Raw genomic sequence first — 21,525 nt, 5'->3', positions numbered from 1 at the left:
GAAAAGGAACTGAAACGAATGGATGGGAATAGAAATAGAAAAGGATAAATAACTAGAAGATACAGTTTCACATGAAACTGTGGGCTAGCTGAAATCACATGACTTGTTGTATACATAAATACAAACATACATGTAATCCCAAATTTACACACGATCACCTGTTTACATACCTCCATGAATACAAACTGACATACATGCATATACACCTAAAAATACACACACACAGTGTGCAAAGTTTCATGTCTCTAGGACCAATGGTTGCATTGACTTCTGAGCTTTTTAAATTTTAAAGTTTGACCAATTACAGCACCATCTGGAATATTGCTGGCATAATTGATTCCACACATCTATGCAAGTAGCTGCACAATTGAATGTCTGAATGGAGTTAATATCTTGAAGTATGTTGGAGTTATGCAAGTCCAAAATTTTGGGTGGAAGAATAATTAAAGAAAGAAAGAAAGAAAGAAAGAAAGAAAGAAAGAAAGAACGACCACAACATAGATCAAGTTGCCCTTGTTTCTTTATCATCATCTTCATCATCACCACTAACCACTAACAACACCACCATAATTATTTTTATAACTATGCATTTTTTAAAATAAATCTGTCATGGGTTTTACTTCCAGATTATTTTGTATTTTAGCATCGCACTTGAATGTTTTAAGTTATTCACTGAGCCTGATGTCTGAGCCTGAATGAAAGCTTTCTGCAATAGATCACAACATTCAACAACAGTGCCGTGACCTGACACCAAGTTGAAGTTCAACTTAATGTACTTATATAGCCCTTTATCACAAGCATGTCCCAAAGGACTTTATAGAGAATGAGCCTAACTAGATCTTTCTGATCGACGTTCAACCACAGAACAGAATGATATAAGACAAACATCAGGAAAAGCACAAGACACAGAAAAGCAGATTTTATCAAGACATAACAGCCTACCTGTTCTACATAGCCTACCCTACCTGACACCACCAGCCTTAGACCCTCAATGCATACAAGGAACAACTTCCAAGAAAACCTACTTGACCACAAAAAATAAAACACCACAGCTTTAACCATTGGGATCCTACAGTGTCCACTAGCCTTGTATGGTGTCTGTGCTTGGTACAGTATGAGCTATTGTAATCTATGAGCCTTACGTGGTTGAGCTTTGTTATTCATTGTCACAGTGTAACAATGCAAAAGACAAAAGACATGTTTGACATCCATAAATCTTCTCCTTTGTTCTATCCTTTCAAAGCATGTTAAAACATCTAAAGGAAGTCCTTAAAACTGAATTACTCATTCATTCCAATTGGGTAAAGACTTTTCATGAAAGGCCTTTGGATATGTCAATATCATTTACATGACTGTCTTTCGATTGTATATGACATTCTGTGTCAGGGGTGTGTAGGGGTCAACCCCCCGTTCCGAGAGCAGACTGAATGACACACACTCACATGTCCAACACAAAAGACCTCCCGCCGCGCTCAATACACATCATTCCTCCTAATAGACGCACCAGACTCTCACATCCAGGTGAGAGGAGACACTGGGACAATATAGTATCGTCCACCAGTTCACCCTGCTTTTATCTACTGATCCCATGCAACGATAGGCAAGCCTATCTTGATCTGGACTCTGGGAGCCAGGCGCCAAAGAAGCTCAATACTAAACAAGTTATGTTTCATGGGAATTCGGACACTGGACAGCAGAACCGATGTGGAACGCTCCGCATATTCAGCATTAATATAGACAGTCGGCTAACCAGCAATGGATTGAAGGAATGCACCACAGGACAAGCTGTGCTTTGCAACAAACTTGCCTCAGTGACACCCAAACACTGTCATTACGCGAAATAAGACGACAGCAAACATGTGGCTTGGACACAGACACACACACACACACACACACACACACACACACACGCATGCACGCACACACACACACACACACACACATATGACCAGGACCCCCCTGGGGTTCCCACCATAACAACAAAGGACCATGATTTAAACAGACTGCAATGCAATATTCTTGCAACTTGCAACTCCACCATAGAAACATGGTTATTTTATGTTGTCGTACTCTGTGGATGCAATAGTAGCAACTTGTCCTATTGGTAAGCTCTTAAAGTAATGATTTAGTCAGTTAATGGACAAACATGATTACCCCACCAATCGTGGGTCTACAGGTCCCGCATTTGGTATCATCGTGCTTGTTTTGATCCGAACTTTTAAATCTGCCACCAGAAATGTACCATGGCCAAGTGTACAAATTTGCTTAAAATAATAATGAAACATAAAATTTCAAATATGTGACCACCCGGTCCAAGATGGTATTGGACAGGCTAATAAGTAGGTGGGAACATCACTCAGTATGGGGAAACGTTTTGATTTTTTGATGCCATTTTTTTTGTTTTTCAATAAAAAAATTTTCAGTGCCAAGATTTTTTTTTTCAGTTAAGTTTTTGTTTTCAATGCCAATTCAATAAGATACAGGGGCAAGGCTTCCTTGCATGTAAAAACTCACTTTAATCATTTTTTGACATGTGGACACAATTACTTCTATTAGAGGTGGCACATCTTCCAAAAGTCAAGAACAAAAACCACAAAACATTCAGGTACTAACTTAGACACAACACGTTTCAGCCAAACTACTACTACTACTTCAGGCAGTGTAAAAAAGCCAATTCCAATTCAATGCCATTTTTTTCAATTCCAAATACAATGCCAACTTCTTTTTTTCAATGCCCAATACTAAAGTCACTGTTCTGGCTCCACCACTGCCCACAATCTGATTGGCTGGACGTCCCGTCCGGAGGTGGTACCGCAGTATACCATATAAGATTGTTCCCCGAGAATAGTTATTAAGTTCGCTTGTTTCAAGAGTTCTCCACTCACTTGACAGTCCGTCCAACCTGACTCCAGAAGACTACTCACTCACCGTCCACAAGTCCAGCATCATCAGACCGCAGCAGACTACAAGGCACTAGCAAACAGTGTTGAGGAAAGTTACTTTTGAAACTAACTTTACTTCATTACTTGCCCTAAACAGTAACTAGTTATGTTCCTAAGTTAGTCTTTATTAAAAGTACTTTTATGTTACCCACTTAAAATCATGCCTTTAAAATATGTCTTCTGCTGATGTCATCACTATTATTGTACAGAAATCATCACTAATCATCACGTTTGGGACACAGCCTTAAGTAACAATCTACTGTTGTCTAAAGAAAACATCAAGCTAGCTTTCATTTACCTGGTTCCACAGTAAATAGTCAGATCGCAGAGGAAGCGTTAACTGATCCTGTCTGGTCTCAAAATAAATGGCAGACAGTACTCACAAGGGCTTTCAATTCAAATCTTAGGTATAATAGTGAAAGCTAAACTTACAGTTAAAAATAATGTTCTTACCCTTTTCTTTGATCAGTTCAAAGCAATGTGAATGTTTCCAAGTTCTGCAGTTTATTTTTGTGTTCATTCTGAAAGCGAGTCATAACCTACAAGCCTCCACCGTGCTGCAGCCTGCTGCACAGTCTGCTTTTAATAACGTCATGTAGCGCAATACTTTCATTTTGCACTAACTAAACATTTAACCATTTGAAAGAAAAATAAAAGTAGCGAAATGTAACTTTGAGAAAGTAACTAATACCTGATTACATAAATTGAATAAAACTAATGCGTTAAGTTAGCACAAAAAAGTAATCTGATTACTGTAACCCTTACTGTTACCCCCAACAATGCTAGCAAGTAATACTTATCTATAGGTGCCTGGTCACCTCAGTCATTTTAGCCTCTGTTTATCAATAATGTGGTTTCCTTCTCATCCTATAACTCTTTCAATCATATGCTGTTTTGTTGGCATTCCTTCTAGTCCTCCCATATAAATTGTGTTGTGTTTTTCCTTTTGTGTTTGTCTCCTGTATTGCTGCCCTTAAGTGTTGTCCTCCCCACCTCTTAGAATAGCCGTAACAAAACAACTTACCACTTTTCCATTTGATTTCCTTTTCCTGAACTCATGTTATTTGAGGGTCACTGATGGGAATGACACTGATTTGAGTAGCGCATTGCCCTCTGTTGAACCTCTGTTGGACATTAGGGTCTAAACACTTAGTGTGAGGTTAAATAACTTACCTTTTGTAAATTATGCTTAAAAACAAACTAAACACTACAATTCAAATGATTTGCCACTGTTTCAGTTGATTTCCAAGAATGAGACTGGTGATTTGACTGCATCTGCTAGCTACTCTGGCATTGTAAATGGTAACCAGACAACGGGCCCTTTTGAATTACCCATTCCTCCCTTCTGGAACCTTTGCATCAAAACGCTGATCTACATTTTTAACACTTTATTTTTAGTTTACTGACGGGCGTTTCTAGGTAATAAAACCCTAATCCTAACAGTTATATCTTGCTGCCATTTGGGTCTGCCAACATGCAAAGTTGCCAAGTGCAGCTTTAAAGTCACACTGAAATAAAAAAAAATAGTCTTTTTAGCTCATTCTAACTATCATACCATATACCTTTTGACAATTTACGCCAAAAAACAAGAATGTATTGTATTTTTATGTCAAAATCTCATTACTTTTACTTTACAGCATTTCTTTAGTGGTGACTTCATTGTGTACCAAGAGGCATACATAACAATTCCAACTAATAAAACCATCACAGATTTTTTAACAATCCCACCTTTCTGCCCTTCCCATCAAAATAAAACTGCCTTTTTCTCCCTAACTGATATCCCATTGGTTTTGAAGTTTTTTATTTGGTTTTTGGTTTTGATTAAGAAAGCAAGATGCTCTCAAAATGTGGTTTCATTGTGACTTTAACTTCTCAGTAAAGGAGAGAAATGGTGGCCAAGTATAGATTTTATCTATTGAACCACTTATAGTAAATGCATTAGGTCTGAAGCCCCACTGTGCTAGTGGGGCTTAATGCTTCCAATTTAAAATAAACTATCTGGCAATCAAAGAAATGAAAGCAACTGCATGAAATTAATGTCCGAAAAGTTTAATATCCTCTGTAACTGTACTAAAAACTCGAGGGGCTTAAAGGCACTCCAAAAACCTTTGAGGAGGTTTCATAAGTATTAGTCCAATATGAATGGACCTTAAAGTTTGTCCAGAATGTTCCATCTGCTACATAAGGGATTAATATTTAGTTATGTTTTTGCCAGTTTCTCTTTGAACAGAGGAACACAGTGCAGAAACATGAACTGAAGGAGTCGTTTACTGCCACAGATTGAGAAGGAGTGAACCCTATCAAGAATATCAAGGAATATGCTTCACTGTCAGTTTAGTGTCCAGGTCACCTTCCCATTGGCATTTAATTATGGAAAGGGTGGGGCAATAGATGGATGATGGGATGTCATATATCTATGCGATTACTCCTTTGTTTTTTGGGTTCATGTTGATGTTATTCAGAATCAGAATCAGAATCAGGTTTATTGCCAAGTAAAGTTCACAATACAAGGAATTTGCCTTGGTATGTAGGCGCATACAATAAACATGGAGAAAAATAGGAAGTAGAAGTAAAAAAGCACAACAAGTACTGTAAGTCAAAGTCAAGAATATAAATATATATATATAAAAAAAAAAAAAGAGATATTTACAATACAGAATGTGAAAAAAAATATAATAAAAAGAAACGTGCAATATGTCTGCCATTGAAGTGAAATGGAATGGGAAAGCTGTACAGTTAGTGCAGGGATGTGCAAAATATTGGCCAGAGGAATGTTTACTGTACAGAATGTATAAATGAACGCATTGAGTCAGATGTGGAGACTGTACGTTTCTGTAGCGTGTAGTGCCTATGGGGGGAGGGGGCAAGAGTCCGTGTCAGTGGGGGTCCCGGGCCTTGTTGATGAGGCCAGCTGCAGACGGGAAGAAACTGTTCTTGTGGCGTGAGGTTTTGGTCCTGATGGACCGCACCCTCCTGCCAGAGGGGAGTTTTTCAAAGAGTTTGTGTCCAGGGTGGAAGGGGTCGTCCACAATCTTTCCTGCTCGCCTCAGGGTCCTGGAGGCGTACAGGTCCTGGAGAGATGGCAGATTGCAGCCAATCACCTTCTCAGCGGAGCGAATGGTGATGGATACCAGATGGTGATGGAGGTGGTGAGGATGGACTCAACGATGGAGGTGTAGAAGTGCGCCATCATCGTCTTTGGCAGGTTGAACTTCCTCAGCTGCCGCAGGAAGTACATCCTCTGTTGTGCTTTCTTGGTGAGGGAGCTGATGTTCAGCTCCCACTTGAGGTCCTGGTTGATGATGGTGCCCAGGAAGCGGACGGACTCCACAGTGTCGACTGGGGAGTCTCTCAGGGTGATGGGGGTGAGTGGGGCCGGGTTCTTCCTGAAGTCCAAAACCATCTCCACTGTCTTTACAGCGTTGAGCTCTAAGTTGTTCAGTCTGCACCAGGACACCAGGCAGTCGATCTCCCGCCTGTAGGCTGACTCATCCCCACCAGAGATGAGCCCAATGAGGGTGGTGTCGTCCGCGAACTTCAAGAGCTTGACAGACTGGTGACTGGAGGTGCAGCTGTTGGTGTACAGGGAGAAGAGTAGAGGGGAAAGAACGCAGCCTTGAGGGGAACCGGTGCTGATGGTCCGGGAGTCAGAGATGTGTTTTCCCAGCTTCACGTGCTGCTTCCTGTCCGACAGGAAGTCTGTGATCCACCTGCAGGTGGAGTCAGGCACACTCAGCTGGGAGAGCTTGTCCTGTAGCAGAGCCGGGATTATCGTGTTAAAGGCAGAGCTGAAGTCCACAAACAGGATCCTGGCGTAGGTTCCTGAGGAGTCCAGGTGCTGGAGGATGAAGTGGAGGGCCATGTTTACTGCATCGTCTACAGACCTGTTGGCTCTGTAGGCGAACTGCAGGGGGTCCAGGAGTGGGTCAGTGATGTTTTTGAGGTGTGACAGCACAAGGGGCTCAAATGACTTCATCACCACAGATGTCAGGGCGACGGGTCTGTAGTCATTAAGTCCTGTGGTCCTTGGCTTTTTGGGGACGGGGATGATGGTGGAGGTCTTGAAGCAGGCTGGTACGTGGCATGTCTCCAGTGAGGTGTTGAAAATGTCTGTGACAGCTGATCAGCACAGTGCTTCAGGGTGGATGGAGAGACAGAGTCTGGCCCGGCTGCTTTGCGGGGGTTCTGTCTCTTGAAAAGCCTGTTAACGTCCCTCTCCAGGATGGAGAGAGTCGTCACTGTGGTAGGGGGGGAGGGGGGCTCTGAGGTGGGCAGCTGTGGAGAGGTGTCAGGACTGTCCCATTGTCTTTCAAAGCGGCAGTAAAACTCATTCAGGTCGTTGGCCAGGCGCAAGTTGTTAGCAGAGTGGGGGGCTCTAGGTTTGTAGTTGGTGATCTGTCTGAGCCCTTTCCAGACAGAAGCAGAGTCGTTGGCTGAGAACTGGTGTTGGAGTTTCTCAGAGTACAGTCGTTTAGCTTCTCTCACCGCCTTGCTAAACCTGTACTTTGACTCTTTGAACCTGTCTCTGTCCCCACTCCTAAACGCTTCTTCCTTCTCCGACCTTAGCTGTCTGAGTTTGGCTGTGAACCAGGGTTTGTCGTTGTTGTACCTCACCGTGGTACGTGATGATACACAGCTGTCCTCACAGAAGCTGATGTATGACGTCACAGCCTCTGTGTACTCGTCCAGACTGTTGGTAGCAGTCCTGAAAACCTCCCAGTCAGTGCAGTCCAAGCACGCCTGAAGATCCTCCACAGCTTCACTGGTCCACTTTTTTGATGTCCTCACCACAGGTTTGCAGAGCTTTAATTTCTGCCTGTATGCAGGAATCAGGTGGATCATGACGTGGTCAGAGTGTCCCAATGCAGCGCGGGGGACGGCGTGACAGGCACTGCTTACTGTGGTGTAACAGTGATCCAGAATGTTCTCCTCTCTGGTCGGGCATTTTATAAACTGTCTGTATTTGGGGAGATCATGGGTGAGATTTCCTTTGTTAAAGTCACCGATGACAATAACTAAGGAATCCGGGTTTGTCCGCTCCACACACAGTATCTGGTCGGCGAGCGTGCGCTGTGCCTCCTGCACGTTGGCCTGCGGTGGAATGTAAACACCGACCAAGATGAATGAAACGAACTCACGAGGGGAGTAGAAGGGTTTACAGTTGATGAAAAATGATTCCAGATCAGGAGAACAGTGCTGTAGAATCACTGACACATCCTTACACCATCCGCTGTTTGTATAAAAACAGATACCTCCACCTTTCGTCTTGCCGGAAAGTTCCTTGTGGCGATCCGCTCTGAAGAGTTGGAATCCTGCCAGCTGCAGCGCAGAGTCCGGTATCGATCCACACAGCCACGTCTCCGTGAAGCACAGAACGGAAGATGAAGAAAAGTCTCTGTTCTTCCCCAACAGTAGCTGAAGTTCGTCCAATTTGTTTCCCAATGAACGCACGTTAGAGAGAAATATTCCCGGTAACGGTGTGCGAAGTCCGCATCGGCGGAGACGCACAAGCGCACCGGCGCGTTTTCCTCTCCTCCGGCGTTTCACTGTGTTCACAAAGGTGAGTGCACCTTTGACCAGAATGTCCAGTAATTCCACAGATGGGGTGATGAAAGTGGGAAATAAATCCTCAGAGGTTGAATCCCTGATGTTCATGAGCTCTTTTCTGGTGAAAGAGCTCCTGGTACTGTAGCAAAACACTGAATTTACGAACAAAACAAGACAAAACAATGCGCACCAACACACCGAGGCAGCCATCCGCGGTGCCATCATAGTAGTATTGAGTAGTAGTATTGAGAGTAGGTCTGGTGGGAGGGTGGAGAAATTGAGTGTAACACTATGAATAAAGCTTTTCAATTGTAAATACTGATTAAATAAGTAAGAGGAATACTAAACTGCTGTACATTTTTAAAGAGAAACAGCATGCCCCTCCTGGGCAACCCTGGGGTCTGTGCACCTCAGTGACCCTGGGAGCAATGTTGTCTGGAGCCTGGGCCCCTGGGAGGGACACCTAAAGAAAACTGGTCTCAGGTGAGGTGCCAGACAAATAGCGATCCAATAAGACCCCCATGACTGGTGCAGCAAGAACCAAAGGAACCTTGCCCGGAATAGGGACACTGGGTCCCACTCCTGGAGCAAGGCCTGGGCTCATTACCTGCAAGGGTGGATGAGAGTCATCCTGAAATGCTGACTGCTCTGGATATTGTTGGGCTGTTGTGGTTAAAGTAGAGATCTGTAGACTCCCGCACACTGTCTTCACTTACAAGAATTTATTAAAGAAGGACAAAGTAGAAGTCTGTAGACTCCCGCACACTGTCTTCACTTTTCACTTGACCAACGTTTTGGTCAAGTGACCTTCGTCAGGTATCTGACGATACCTGACGAAGGTCACTTGACCAAAACGTTGTGAACGTGAAAAGTGAAGACAGTGTGCGGGAGTCTACAGACTTCTACTTTGTCCTTCTCCTCCGATGCACCTGGCGCATACGGTTGTGCAAAGATTACCTTTTTGTTAGGCTGTCGTGGTTGACACATTTCTTCAATGTTGCATGGATTTTGGGTACAGTGCCCTTGGATTGGCAGATAAGGGTGGTGGTCCCCATTTTCAAAAAAGGGGATTGGAGGGTGTGTTCCAACTATCGTGGAATCACACTGCTCAGCCTCCTTGGGAAGGTGCTAGAAAGGAGATTCTGACTGATTTTCAATCCTCAGATTCAGGAGCAGCAATGCAGATTCCGTCCTCGTCGCAGAACAATGGACCAACTCTTTACCTTCTTGCAGATAATCAAGGGGTTCTGGGATTTTTCTAATCTTGTGGATTTGGAAAAGGCTTATGACCATGTTCCCCAGGGTATCCTGTGGGAGGTGCTGCAAGAGTATGGGGTGTACACTCTGTACACTCAGAACGAGAGTTGTGGTCACATTAAGTCAGGCATGGGGGCATTGGACATTGGATTCATGAACAGGATATCAAGGTGCAGCCGAGGTCTGGAGCGTGTACAGTTTGGTGACATTAGGCTGGCATCTCTGCTGTTTGCGGATGATGTTGTCCTTCTGGCTTCATCCGACCATAATCTCCAATGTGCTCTGGAGCTGTTTGCAGCTCAGTGTGACACAGTCGGGATGAGGATCAGCACCTCCAAGTCTGAGGCCTTGGTTCTCTCCAAGAAAAAGGTGGCCTGGCTCATCCAGGTGAGGAGGGAGCAGCCACCCCAAGTGGAGGAGGTCAGGTGTCTTGGACCTTGGTATCAAGCCACTGAGAGGAGCCAGTTGAGGTGGTTCGGGCAACTGGTAAGGATGCACCCCAGGTGCCTCCCTGTGGAGGTGTTCCTAGCACGAGGAAGTTGCTGGGGAAAAGGATGTCTGGGTTGCTGTGTTGTCACCGTGACCCTGACCCGGATAGAAAATGGATGGATGGATGGATGGATGGCATGTCTTATTCATTTTGTGGTTTGCATTTAAAAAGGTACTAGACACCTTACTTCATTCTTTCATTTGCTTCTCTTCCACTTGATTTTTTCCCCCCAGCTTTCTGTTAGAAATCAGTGACAATGACAATGGTGTCCACTCAGATAGCACATTGCCCTCTAAAGGCAATTTATGTTGTAATTTGAATTTCTGAATGTGTAATCTGAATTTAGTTTTTGTTTTCTGAATTAAGTTTGATAATGAACCAGTCATCTTTTGAGATTTAATGAAGATCACCAAATTTTTTTGTATATGAAGAAAAGGGTGGCTGTTGGCTGCTCAGGGGGTTGCCGGATGATGTTGTGTGCTAATTTGTGCGTTGATATTAGAGGTGTTAATTATGAATCACTTTGCTGATTCTAATCATTATGTTCGGTTCAGAATCACTGACTAAGTGATTCATTCAGTTCCACTTAGGTTCAGGGTCTATTGTTCATTTTGTTGATTTGGTCAGCTCAGTATGCGCATCAGCGCTCTATAGCAGCACGTTTAGTTCACCTCACTCCTAGTTTAGTATCATTCGACAGTGTTTGCGCAAACATTCCTGTCATAAATACTGCAATTGGAAGTATCTTACCTCATGTAGTCCTTTCATATTATTCCTTGTGTGTGTCATAGTGTACTGTCTACTGATATTAGTTTAGATTAAAGATTTGTTCAAAGATTACCATTGAAAACGTAATGATAGTAGACTACCCTACATTTTTTATATGTATACGGTTATACTGTTCTGTTTCACACAGGCTTCACCATGTCATCTGTGCCTTAGCACACTGAAATTTGCATATACGTACTCCAGGATGAGCGTACTCAACCCTATGGGACCTCGCCCTATATAAGGCGAGTGGCCTGTTACTCAGCATCCACTTTCTCAACCAAGCCATGCCCCTACTGACCTTGTCATGGAGGGCAGTGGCCGGCAGTTGACACACTCTGATGGGTTGACGATGCCGTCAGCGAGAAAATGGGCTTATTAAGTTAACGTATAACTGCCAATCATTTTTTGACGTCTACTCATCATCCCTTGGTCATATCAGCCACCTTAATCATTTGTGAATCCCTTGCACATTGTGTGCTCTGTTCTAGTGCAATGGAGGTGGACTGGAACACAATGAGACTGGAGTCTTTTACTGTGGTATGTTGTATACATTCATACAAGTAAGGTGGTATTTGTCATGTTCTGCCTACTCCTCTATGAGCCATTGTTTCAGCAACATCAAATCACTGCTATAAGATTTTTTTTTTCACTAGTAAGAGGAATGAGGGATTGTTTACGCTTGACGTATTGCAGGTTCATTTGGCCAGATAAGGGATTCTGAATAAAACTACAAATCCACATCTGCCCAAGCCTGAAATAGAGCTAAGGACATTAAGCCACTTCTCCAAAAATGTATGTTTTTAAATGTGTTTATTAATTTCTGGTCTTTTCTGGTCTTTCAAACCTTGGTGAATGGGTAAAATGATACTCAACCTTTACAACAGGGGACAATAAACTATTCAAATCCACTTTCCCACGTGGGTGCAGCAGGTGCTTCTTCCTAGTTTTTTTTCTGTTTATCTGTTTATATGGGCAGTATAAAATAATAACATCAAGAATATATATATTCAATCGTACCCTTTCCCCCCCCACCCCCCCACCCCACTTCCGGATCTCCCCCCCCTTCACTGTGTGACATTATATAATAATGGAAATAATAAATGAATAATTTCTTTGTTCTCTCCTCTCCTGTTTTTGGCAGGACCACCCAGTAAGGTTCATGAGGGTGCTTCGTGGCTCTCCTAAGGAGGCTTTGAAAAAGGCCAAAGGTGTGATCCAGATGTATAGGACCCTTATGACAGAGAGCACTGGCCCTGTGGATTGGAACTGTCAAGCAGAGTATGCTGCAGAGGAGGACCCAGAATCCACCAGTGTCTTTGACACTGTCGCCACAGGTAAAAACAGGGGCAACCACCAATCATTTTCATATAGACTTAGCGGGCATTTTGCTCAAGGCATAAAGAAAACAAGGTATGTATGTATAAGAAGTATATAGAGAACCATGTGCATACTGTAGACTATAGATATGAGTCCAGTTTATATTTAAAGAGTCCCATTTATATTTCTAGTTTATATATGTGTATATATACACAGTATACTACTTGTGTATATACTGTATATATTCTACTAATACTTTTATAGGCCTATTGCATCTTTATATACTACTTTTTGAGAAGAAAAAGAGAAAAAACTGACTAGCAGAGAACTAACATATAATTACTGGTATATTCCCATATTACTTCTTAATATGAGCATATATAATACATTATAATATATCATATATTATATATGCACTGTATATTACATATTCTAAATAATATATTAGCATTATAATTACCATTGGCTACCAGAGAGGTAATGAATACATAAAGGTAAATTAAACTCAGATTTCAATGTCATTCTTGATTCAACAATATGTGCTTAATCACTTAGCAGCATATTACTTGTATATGTTCTCCATCGATTCCCGTTGCTTGGTGAAAGGTGCTATTTTGGACCATTTCTTTATCCAGTGAGAGCTCTCTGACAAAAAAGGTTTTCACAATATCCTCCACATTTTAATTCTGCTTTTCTGGTACTCCTATGATTACCAGATTGTCTGTCATTGATCTTGTGAACTCTAACATTTTTTTGAGCTGATAATTGGCAGCTGTAGCAGCATTCACTGAAGACTGAGCTGTTTAAGTTTTCCTTTTAATACATCAGCCTCTGCCCGCGTCAGCAGTAGTAAAGTTGCTGTGAAGTCAGCCATAGCTTTCAAATCATTGTCATCTCTTTGTAACTGCAGCTTTTCATTTATTGAGTGAAGGATATCCATTTTAATTGCGCAAATAGGCCTACAGGTAGATACAGATGGGCTGGCAAACTGCCAGGTGAGCAGTCTAAGTCCCAAATGGCTTGTTTAGTCAGTCAGATGGTTTTAGTTGTAAATCCTCAGGGTTTTTTTTATATAATTAGTAAAAGGCTCAGCAAGTAAGTCAATATCCAACTTGTGTAAATCACCTGTTGGGGATGTATGTACAGGTAATGCAGCATCATCCATGGATGCAGAAACATGTCTGTTTTAGATCAATGCCTCAGGTGCAGTCTTTTTAAACAAAGTTTGGCTCTTCTTGTGAAGGTAATCAAAAGGACCAAAACCTCAATGTTGTTCTTATATTAAATGTTTGTAACACCCACCTTTTATAAAAAAAATTGTACCTCTCCACTTTCTGAGTTACGTGTACTATCCGCGCATGCTCAGCGTCGACTTCTCCATATCCAGACTTTCTACAGTATGTCTGTTTATTTTCATGAAGCTGAAGGGTAATTATTAAGTGAAATAGTACAGTAGCATTTACGGTCAGACATGTCCTGCACTGCAAGCATAATTTTTGATGTTTTTAAAAACCTTATAACTTTTAATGTTTAGGTTCTAAAGATTATGTGTACCAATTTGGGTATAATTTGAATGTAAAATGTGTGAGGAGTTTGAGTTAGTTAGTTTAACAGTTTATGAAAAAAAACTGATTAACTTCATAATTTCCACTAGGTAGCTTCTGTAATGGAGGTCCCGTATGTATACATACGGTATGTTGGAATATATTGGAATTGACTGGTGCATGTGTCTATATATGTGGAGTATGTTTTGGTGCTTATGCAACGCAGAAGGAGGAGTCATCTGCGGTTGTTATTGCGGTTGTTATTATTGTAGTTGCATTTGCTAATTTGTTATTGGGGATTATGTGTTTTGAGAAAAATCAAGTTGTGTGTATGGTGGAGCTCCCCGTTGGTGATTTGTCCCATCTGATTGTTCTCACCTTGTGGGCTATATAAGGGGTTGATGAATGGTTGGTTTTGTGAAGGTTGCTGTTTGTGAGGGCTGGGGTGGGTGCAGCGGAGGACACCCTACGTACATATGTGTATTGGAGTGATAAATGGAGTGATAAATGCCCAAGCAAGGGCCTACGCAAGCTGTGACTGTACCTCCTCACTAAACTCTAGGTCTCCTGACAGCTTCATAACTGACTACATGTTGCAATGAAGCAAAAGTTTCCACACCTATAGACAGATGTATTCTGAAAAATGACTTATCTAGGATTTTTTAAGAATTTTTCATGTCACCCAGGTGGTGATAAAAATGTTGTAATTTATATGCATTGAGATTGGTCAAGTATTGGAGCAACAGTTAAATATCTGTGTAAAGTACTATTTATTTTCAATTCAATTCAACTTTATTTATATAGCACTTTACACACAACACAGTTGATCCAAAGTGCTTTACAACACACACAGAGGAAAACAAAACAAAAGAAGGAGACAAACACAATAGAAGAGGAGAAAAGATCAGAGTGAATGATAAATAATGATGATAATAATAAATAGTGAAGGCACATGGTCACACAGAGCCCAAGTGACAACACAGACCTACAGAGACTCCAGGAGAAATACCTGAGCTGGTTAAGTTAAGTTAGGCACAGTTAAAAGCTAGTGAGTAGAAGTATGTTTTAAGATGACTCTTGAAGATCTCAATAGTGGGGGAGAATCGGATGGTGGGAGGAAGAGAATTCCATAGTTTTGGGGCAGCGATAGAGAAGGCCCTGTCCCCATAACACTTAGTCCTGGATCTCGGGACAGACAGAAGTCTTTGGTCAGACGATCTCAGTACTCTGACAGTGTGATATGGGGACAGGAGTTCTGTAATGTAAGAGGGGGCGAGACCATTTAACACCTTGTAAACAAACATCAGGATTTTAAAATCAATTCTGTAGCGAACAGGCAGCCAGTGTAGGGAGGCAAGAATGGGAGTAATGTGCTCCCTCTTTTTTGACCTTGTCAAAACTCTTGCTGCTGCATTTTGAACTAGTTGGAGACGGGATAAACAAGACTGAGTGATACCAAAATATAACGAGTTGCAATAATCAAGGCGGTATGATACGAAGGCATGGATGACTTTCTCCAGGTCAGAAGTACAGAGAATTGATCTGAGTTTGGAGATGATGTGGAGCTGCATGAAGCTTAATTTTACCACCTGATTGATTTGTTTGTCAAACTTCAATCCTGAATCGAATACGACTCCAAGATTTTTTGCATGTGGTTTAACAGAGGGGGCCAATGGGCCAAGATGAGGAGAAATAATGTTGGTCAAATGCTGTGGTCCAAATAAGATAACTTCAGTTTTATTCTCATTGAGCTGAAGAAAGTTTGCAGCCATCCAGGACTTGATGTCTTGAAGACAGTTATTGAGGTCAGTTAGTTTGGTGTAGTTATTAGGCTCTAGGGGGAGGTAGATCTGTGTATCATCCGCATAACAGTGAAAAGAAATGTTGTGTTTTTGAATAATGTGGCCTAGCGGAAGCAAATAGATGGAGAAGAGGATTGGACCAAGTATGGAACCTTGGGGGACACCACAGGACATGGGGGCAGAGGAAGAAGATGAGTCGCTAATAGAGACACTGAAAGATCTGTTAGATAAATATGAAGAAAACCAATTTAAGGCAGAACCGGAGACCCCCACCCAATGGTTTAACCTATGAATGAGAATGGAATGATCTACTGTATCAAAGGCTGCAGTTAGATCTAGGAGCAAGAGGACAGAGCAGTTACCTGAGTCAGCAGCTAGAATGAGGTCATTAGTTATTCTTAGTAATGCAGATTCAGTACTGTGAAGAGCTCTGAAACCAGATTGGAATTTTTCAAAAATGCAGTTTTGAGCCAGGTGGGACAACAGTTGGTTAAAAACTACTTTTTCAAGGATTTTAGAAAGAAAGGGGAGTTTGGAGATTGGTCTGTAATTATTGAGGACTGAAGGATCTAGATTCCGTTTTTTTAAAAGTGGCTGGACCACTGCATGTTTGAAATAGATTGGGGAACATGGCTGGTTTCCAGAGAGCTATTAACAATTGAAAGAATGCTGGGGCCAATGGTGCCAACAACTTCTTTGAAGAGTTTCGTTGGAATAATGTCGAGAGAACAGGTGGAGGTCTTCATAGAGGAGATAATATGATGAAGTTCTGGTAGAGTGATGGAAGTAAGTGAATTTAGAACTGCAGTGTTCTCAGAGGAGATGGATAGGCTATTTACAGGTGGACTAATACTAGCTCTGATATCAAGTACTTTGTCTCTAAAGAAGTTTAGGAAACCCTCACATTTAGAGACAGACACTTCTAAGCAGGGGGTGGGAGTGGAGGAGGTGACAGAATTTAACACACTAAAAAGTACCCTGGGATTATGGCAGTTTTTGTCAATTAGATTGGAAAAGTACTGAGCCCTGGCATTTTTGACAGCCAGCTGGTATTTATCCAAGATCCAGATCCTTTAGAATTTGAAATGAGATCTGCAATTTATCTTGCTTCCACCTCCGCTCTGCCCTTCTGCATGCTCTCCTTATTTCTTTAATATTACTGTTATTAAGCCATGGTGAGGCCAAAGGCTTACGTTTTTTAGTTTTGACCGGTGCAACAGAATCAAGGGTGGCCGAAACAGTATTGTTGAATAGTGAGACAAGTTCCTCTGTGCTCACATGAGATGGTGCAGCCTCGATACTGGTAGTGATGGAAGCCTCTCTATAGGCTTCTGCAAACCTAGTGGCAGTGGAAGAGTTTAGAATGCGGGAGCGGAGAAGAGCAGGGCGGACAGGAGAAGCGTGTGGCAAATCAAGGTCAAAAATGATTGCCCTGTGATCAGATAGGTGAAAAACTTCTATCACAGGGTTGGAGATAGAGAGACCCGAGGAGAGAACTAAATCTAGGGTATGGCCTTTAACATGGGTTGGGCCATTCACAGATTGTTGGAGACCAAAGGATTCAAGTAAATTTATAAAATCACGGGTCATGGCTTCAGAGGGACAGCAAATGTGGATGTTGAAATCTCCGAGAATGAGAATATTGTCATATTTCGGAGCAATGTGGGAGAGGAGATCAGAGAAATTTAATAGTCACTGTGGGCTCAGTTTCTGATTTTTTTTAAACGATATATGTCTTTTAAAGTTTAGGGTCTGCAGATTATTTGGATGCTGGTTTTACATTGAAAACAGTAGCTTGACTTAATTAGTTTTACAGTTTATGAAAAAACAGACTGGTTAACTTCATAATATCCACTAGGTTGCAGTGTACAAAAGATTCCTCTTATATGGGCCTACATCCTCAATGAAATGCACACTTGTAGTACATATGGCAGATTTTTAATGAATTTTTGTTTTAAACTTTGGACAGTTTTTGACAGGAGGAGGAAAGAAAGAAACAAAGCAATAAAGAACACCTACAAAAACAATAGGCTGTGGGCCTAGCCACCTAATTATAGCTGCTAGCACCAATATGGCAGGCAGTAACAGCTTGGCTGTTTAGTCATAAGGAAAACAAGTACAGATCCTGTACAGGCCCATGGCGCATGTGTCGAATTCCACTAGCTGCAGCCACCATAGAGAAATAACAGTAGAGGGGACATGTCATAGAGAATTCCTATTCTGGAATGGGACCATATGGCAGCCATCTTACCTGGGTCAACTTCTCAGCTGACTGTATTTGGAGTCAATGGTGATAGTGCCTTATGCTGCCATTATAATGCTAAGATTTTTTTATTGAAACATCACTACTACTTTTTATTTAGCTCACTGTGTGCAAGACAACTGTGACTGTCTAAAATGGTACCAAACATGAAACATTTTAGTAGTTTGTAGATCAAAATAGCTAAACTATGTGAAGTAATTATGTTTTCAATCATAAAGATTATCTTCTGGTAGTATTACTAGTACTAGTAGTAGTAAGTATTTTAATGGTGCATTTACTTTACAGAAACTATGAAACCTTTTTTCAAGAAGATTTCTTTGGTAATCTGAGTGGTCGTATTAAGAGTATATATGAAAATCTGCTTATTATTAATGTAAAACCCCCAAATGATCTGTTGTTGTAGCAATAGACAGATGTTGGCAGCAATTAAATATCACCATCACTGAAACACACCTAACAATACACCCAGATAAAATATACAATAAAAGGCAAATGTAATGCCATTAAGTGGTTAGTGTGACAGCTTAAAGCCAATTTAAGCAGGTAATAATGGACATTGGACTCACTTTTTTTTTTTTTTTTTAACTTTATTGGCATGGCATCTTAGCCTACAATTAAGATTACAATAAAAAAAAAAAATACAACAAGTACTACAGTAAAAACAAACATTTCTACACTTGAATCAGATTAAAATCCACAGTAGCCTATACAGATATGGAAATGAATGTCCTCTCTGTCCGCAACCACACGCCACTATTTGTCACTTCCATCATTAAGGCACGTCTTGAGAGAAATATATTTAAATCGGCGCATTTTCAGCAGTGGTGCTGCTACTGAGTACTATACAAATACTATAGAAAACACTATAGAACGTGTCCGGTGTCTTTGGTCCTTTTAGTGCAGCAATTAGGTACAAATCAGGACAACAGTGGTTGCTTCCCATAGGTAGCTGTAGTAGTTACAGGTAAACTGGACCCAGGTAAGATAGCGGACGATTATCCCACGCTTAATGACGTAATGTCCCCTCTACTGTTTTATCTCTATGGCGGCCACACTGATCCTTCAGAAAACAGACAGAATTATTGACGGATAGATTTCTGTCCACTGGGCTGTTTTGGAACATCAACATGGTGGAGAGGCAGAAATACAGCAGCCTAGCTTCGCTCATAACGGTGCTATTTCATAGAAACAAGTTGAATTCACTTGAACACATTGTACTCACATTGGGTTGAAAATAGTAAAGAATGTGTAGTTTCTTCTTTTTCGACATTTTCACAACACAACCTGTCAGCTCCGCGGCTCAGATTAAACTGTCTATGCCTGTCATTTGATTGTGCGTTTGTTTAATGCCGTCCGGCATCCCGGTTGAGTGGAGTTTTCCATTTTTAAGCGCTGTGATTGGCCCGAAGGTCCAAACACCACCCAGCTGGAAAACTTTGGTCATAAAATGAACCGAGTAAGTAGTTTAAGCTCCTTAAACAGGTACAACCACCGGTACTGCTCTGTATTTATTTTTTCAGAACCGGAACGCGCGTTACATCATCAAATTCACTCCCGGAATGACGTATCGGTGCGTTCCGGCCCATTCCTCTGTCAAGAGACTCGGGGTCATCTCTTAGTCAGACGCCCTCTAGAGTCCATCTCACGAAGCGACATCTCACTAAGCGTTACCTGACTGACTGACTGAGTGACTGACTGAGTGACTGACTGACTGCCTGACTGCCTGACCTGAATTTGTTGTGTGATGCCCTCGGCTGCGCCGTGTGAAAAAGGGGAAAAAGGAGGAGAAATTGAAATCTGTAAGGCAAAAAATAAGGCCTTTTAACCTTTTGAGGAACTTCACATAAACCAGCCAGCATAAAGTGATTGCACCGCCCAGGACTCAATCCCAGCCACCTACTGATGCATAGGATAGCAAGAGGCTGCCCTTTGGCTGGCTACCTAATAATAAGAATAATCCTAACAATTACAATAGGGTTCCCCTAATAATAAACCGGCAAAAAACAAAAGGTTGAACCCTTAAATAGATAAGGCTTAGGATGTTGTTGCTATGTCTGTATGTCAGCATATTTTCAGAGACATTTCGCCTCCATCTAGTGCATTTTACTCACAGAGAACTGCTGGATTGCGTCAAAATACTTTTACCAGTCCAGCTGTGATTGGCGTGTGTAAATCCCACTACACTACTTTCATTCTGCTTCTGGTCTAAACAAGCTCTAATGTTTTTGGCTGGTGCCAACATCAACATAGTAAAAACCTTGAACTTGCAATCCTTCACAGCAATGCCTAATTTTCAGTAATCAATTGCTTGTAAACTATTTGTGTTCCAAATTGTTTAATTCTAGTTTACCTTGTTGTTGTTTTTGTCTGATTACTCTTCCTTGCTATGTTCCTCTCCCTCTAGGTGGTCCTGGATGCCAATGCTCTTGCCCTACTTTCACTCAAACCACCACTGCCTCTTACCCTCCCTTCAGCTTATGGAGTCAACCCAAGCAGCCAGGTCCTAATCAGCCCAGTCCTGCCATGTCTCTCAGCTTCCCCCACCCTCCTCCTGGCACATTGCGCTACAATGCCATGATGGGGGCTCTTGAGACAGAAAGGTTCTCTGCTATTCTCTCAATGACAGCTGCTGTCCCTGACAGACATCCTCTAAAGGAGAGGGAGTTGTCATGGCAGTCCCCTCCACCCACTAGAATAGAGCATGGTCCAATGCTCCTCAAAGCAGAGTCGGACATTCCTGAAACCACATATGACACTGCACACTTAGCTCGACCAGGTTCTTTAACCCTGGGGTCCTCTGTCTTTGTGGATAAGACAGAGGATATTAGGGAGAATTTCACATACAGTCCACTGGGGAATGGGATTGAAGGCTCACCAAAAGAGCAGATTGCTGTGTCTGGGCTGGATGCTGCCGCATCAGCTCCTCATCTGTATGATATGGACCTTACTCCCAGCAGTGACCAGAGCAAAGCACATGTGTTGGCCAAGAGATCATTGGATACCAAGAACTTTGGAATACAGCACAACTCAAATTCTGTTCGTCAAGATGAGGTTGCAAGCCCTGGCCCTGAAGCCAAGGCCACCAAAGCAAGATACAGAGTTTCAGAGAGCATTATGGATAGTGGGGATCATAAGACTGAGAGGATACCAACAGTGGATGTCAAGGCATTTCAGATGAGCGACAGGCATTCGTACAAACTGAAAATTATCTTCAGGGATCTACAGGCTCAAGCAAGGGATCTCCAAACCCCAATGGCGAAGCCTGAATCCAACAAAATTACTACAGTGTACAAGGACATGATTAGAACAGGTAATATATTTTGGCTGAACTGTTCCTGTGTTGTCACACTGTCTTTTGTTGAGCTGTTTTATTTTAGGGTTAGGGATATGAGAAAACATATTGGATGTTGCGCTGAAAAGTCATTGGAAGTATAATCACTCTAGAGCAATAATGAATGCTATGAATACATTCAAATTATTTATGACTAACCAGAATTGAAATACAAGCATTTTGCAATTTGAAAGAATTTTATTCTCTGTCAATTAAGACCAGATCAGATAAATTAAGAAAAAACTGTTATCACAACCCAGC

General features: G+C 41.8%; 1 protein-coding gene across 1 annotated transcript in view; it reads left to right on the top strand.

Moving 5' to 3' along the window:
- The window catches only part of csf1a (colony stimulating factor 1a (macrophage)), a 45,048-nt gene that overhangs the window by 11,062 nt on the left and 12,461 nt on the right, over window positions 1–21,525 (top strand). The window contains exons 5-6 of the mRNA XM_078283488.1: window positions 12,149–12,341; window positions 20,338–21,243. Coding sequence (XP_078139614.1) covers window positions 12,149–12,341; window positions 20,338–21,243 — 1,099 coding nt within the window. The remainder of the gene's footprint in view (window positions 1–12,148; window positions 12,342–20,337; window positions 21,244–21,525) is intronic.

This window comes from Centroberyx gerrardi, chromosome 5 (genome assembly GCF_048128805.1).
Source record: "Centroberyx gerrardi isolate f3 chromosome 5, fCenGer3.hap1.cur.20231027, whole genome shotgun sequence".
Classification (NCBI taxonomy): domain Eukaryota; kingdom Metazoa; phylum Chordata; class Actinopteri; order Beryciformes; family Berycidae; genus Centroberyx; species Centroberyx gerrardi.
Note: the sequence above shows the minus strand (reverse complement) of the source record. Positions and strands in the feature narration are given on the sequence as shown.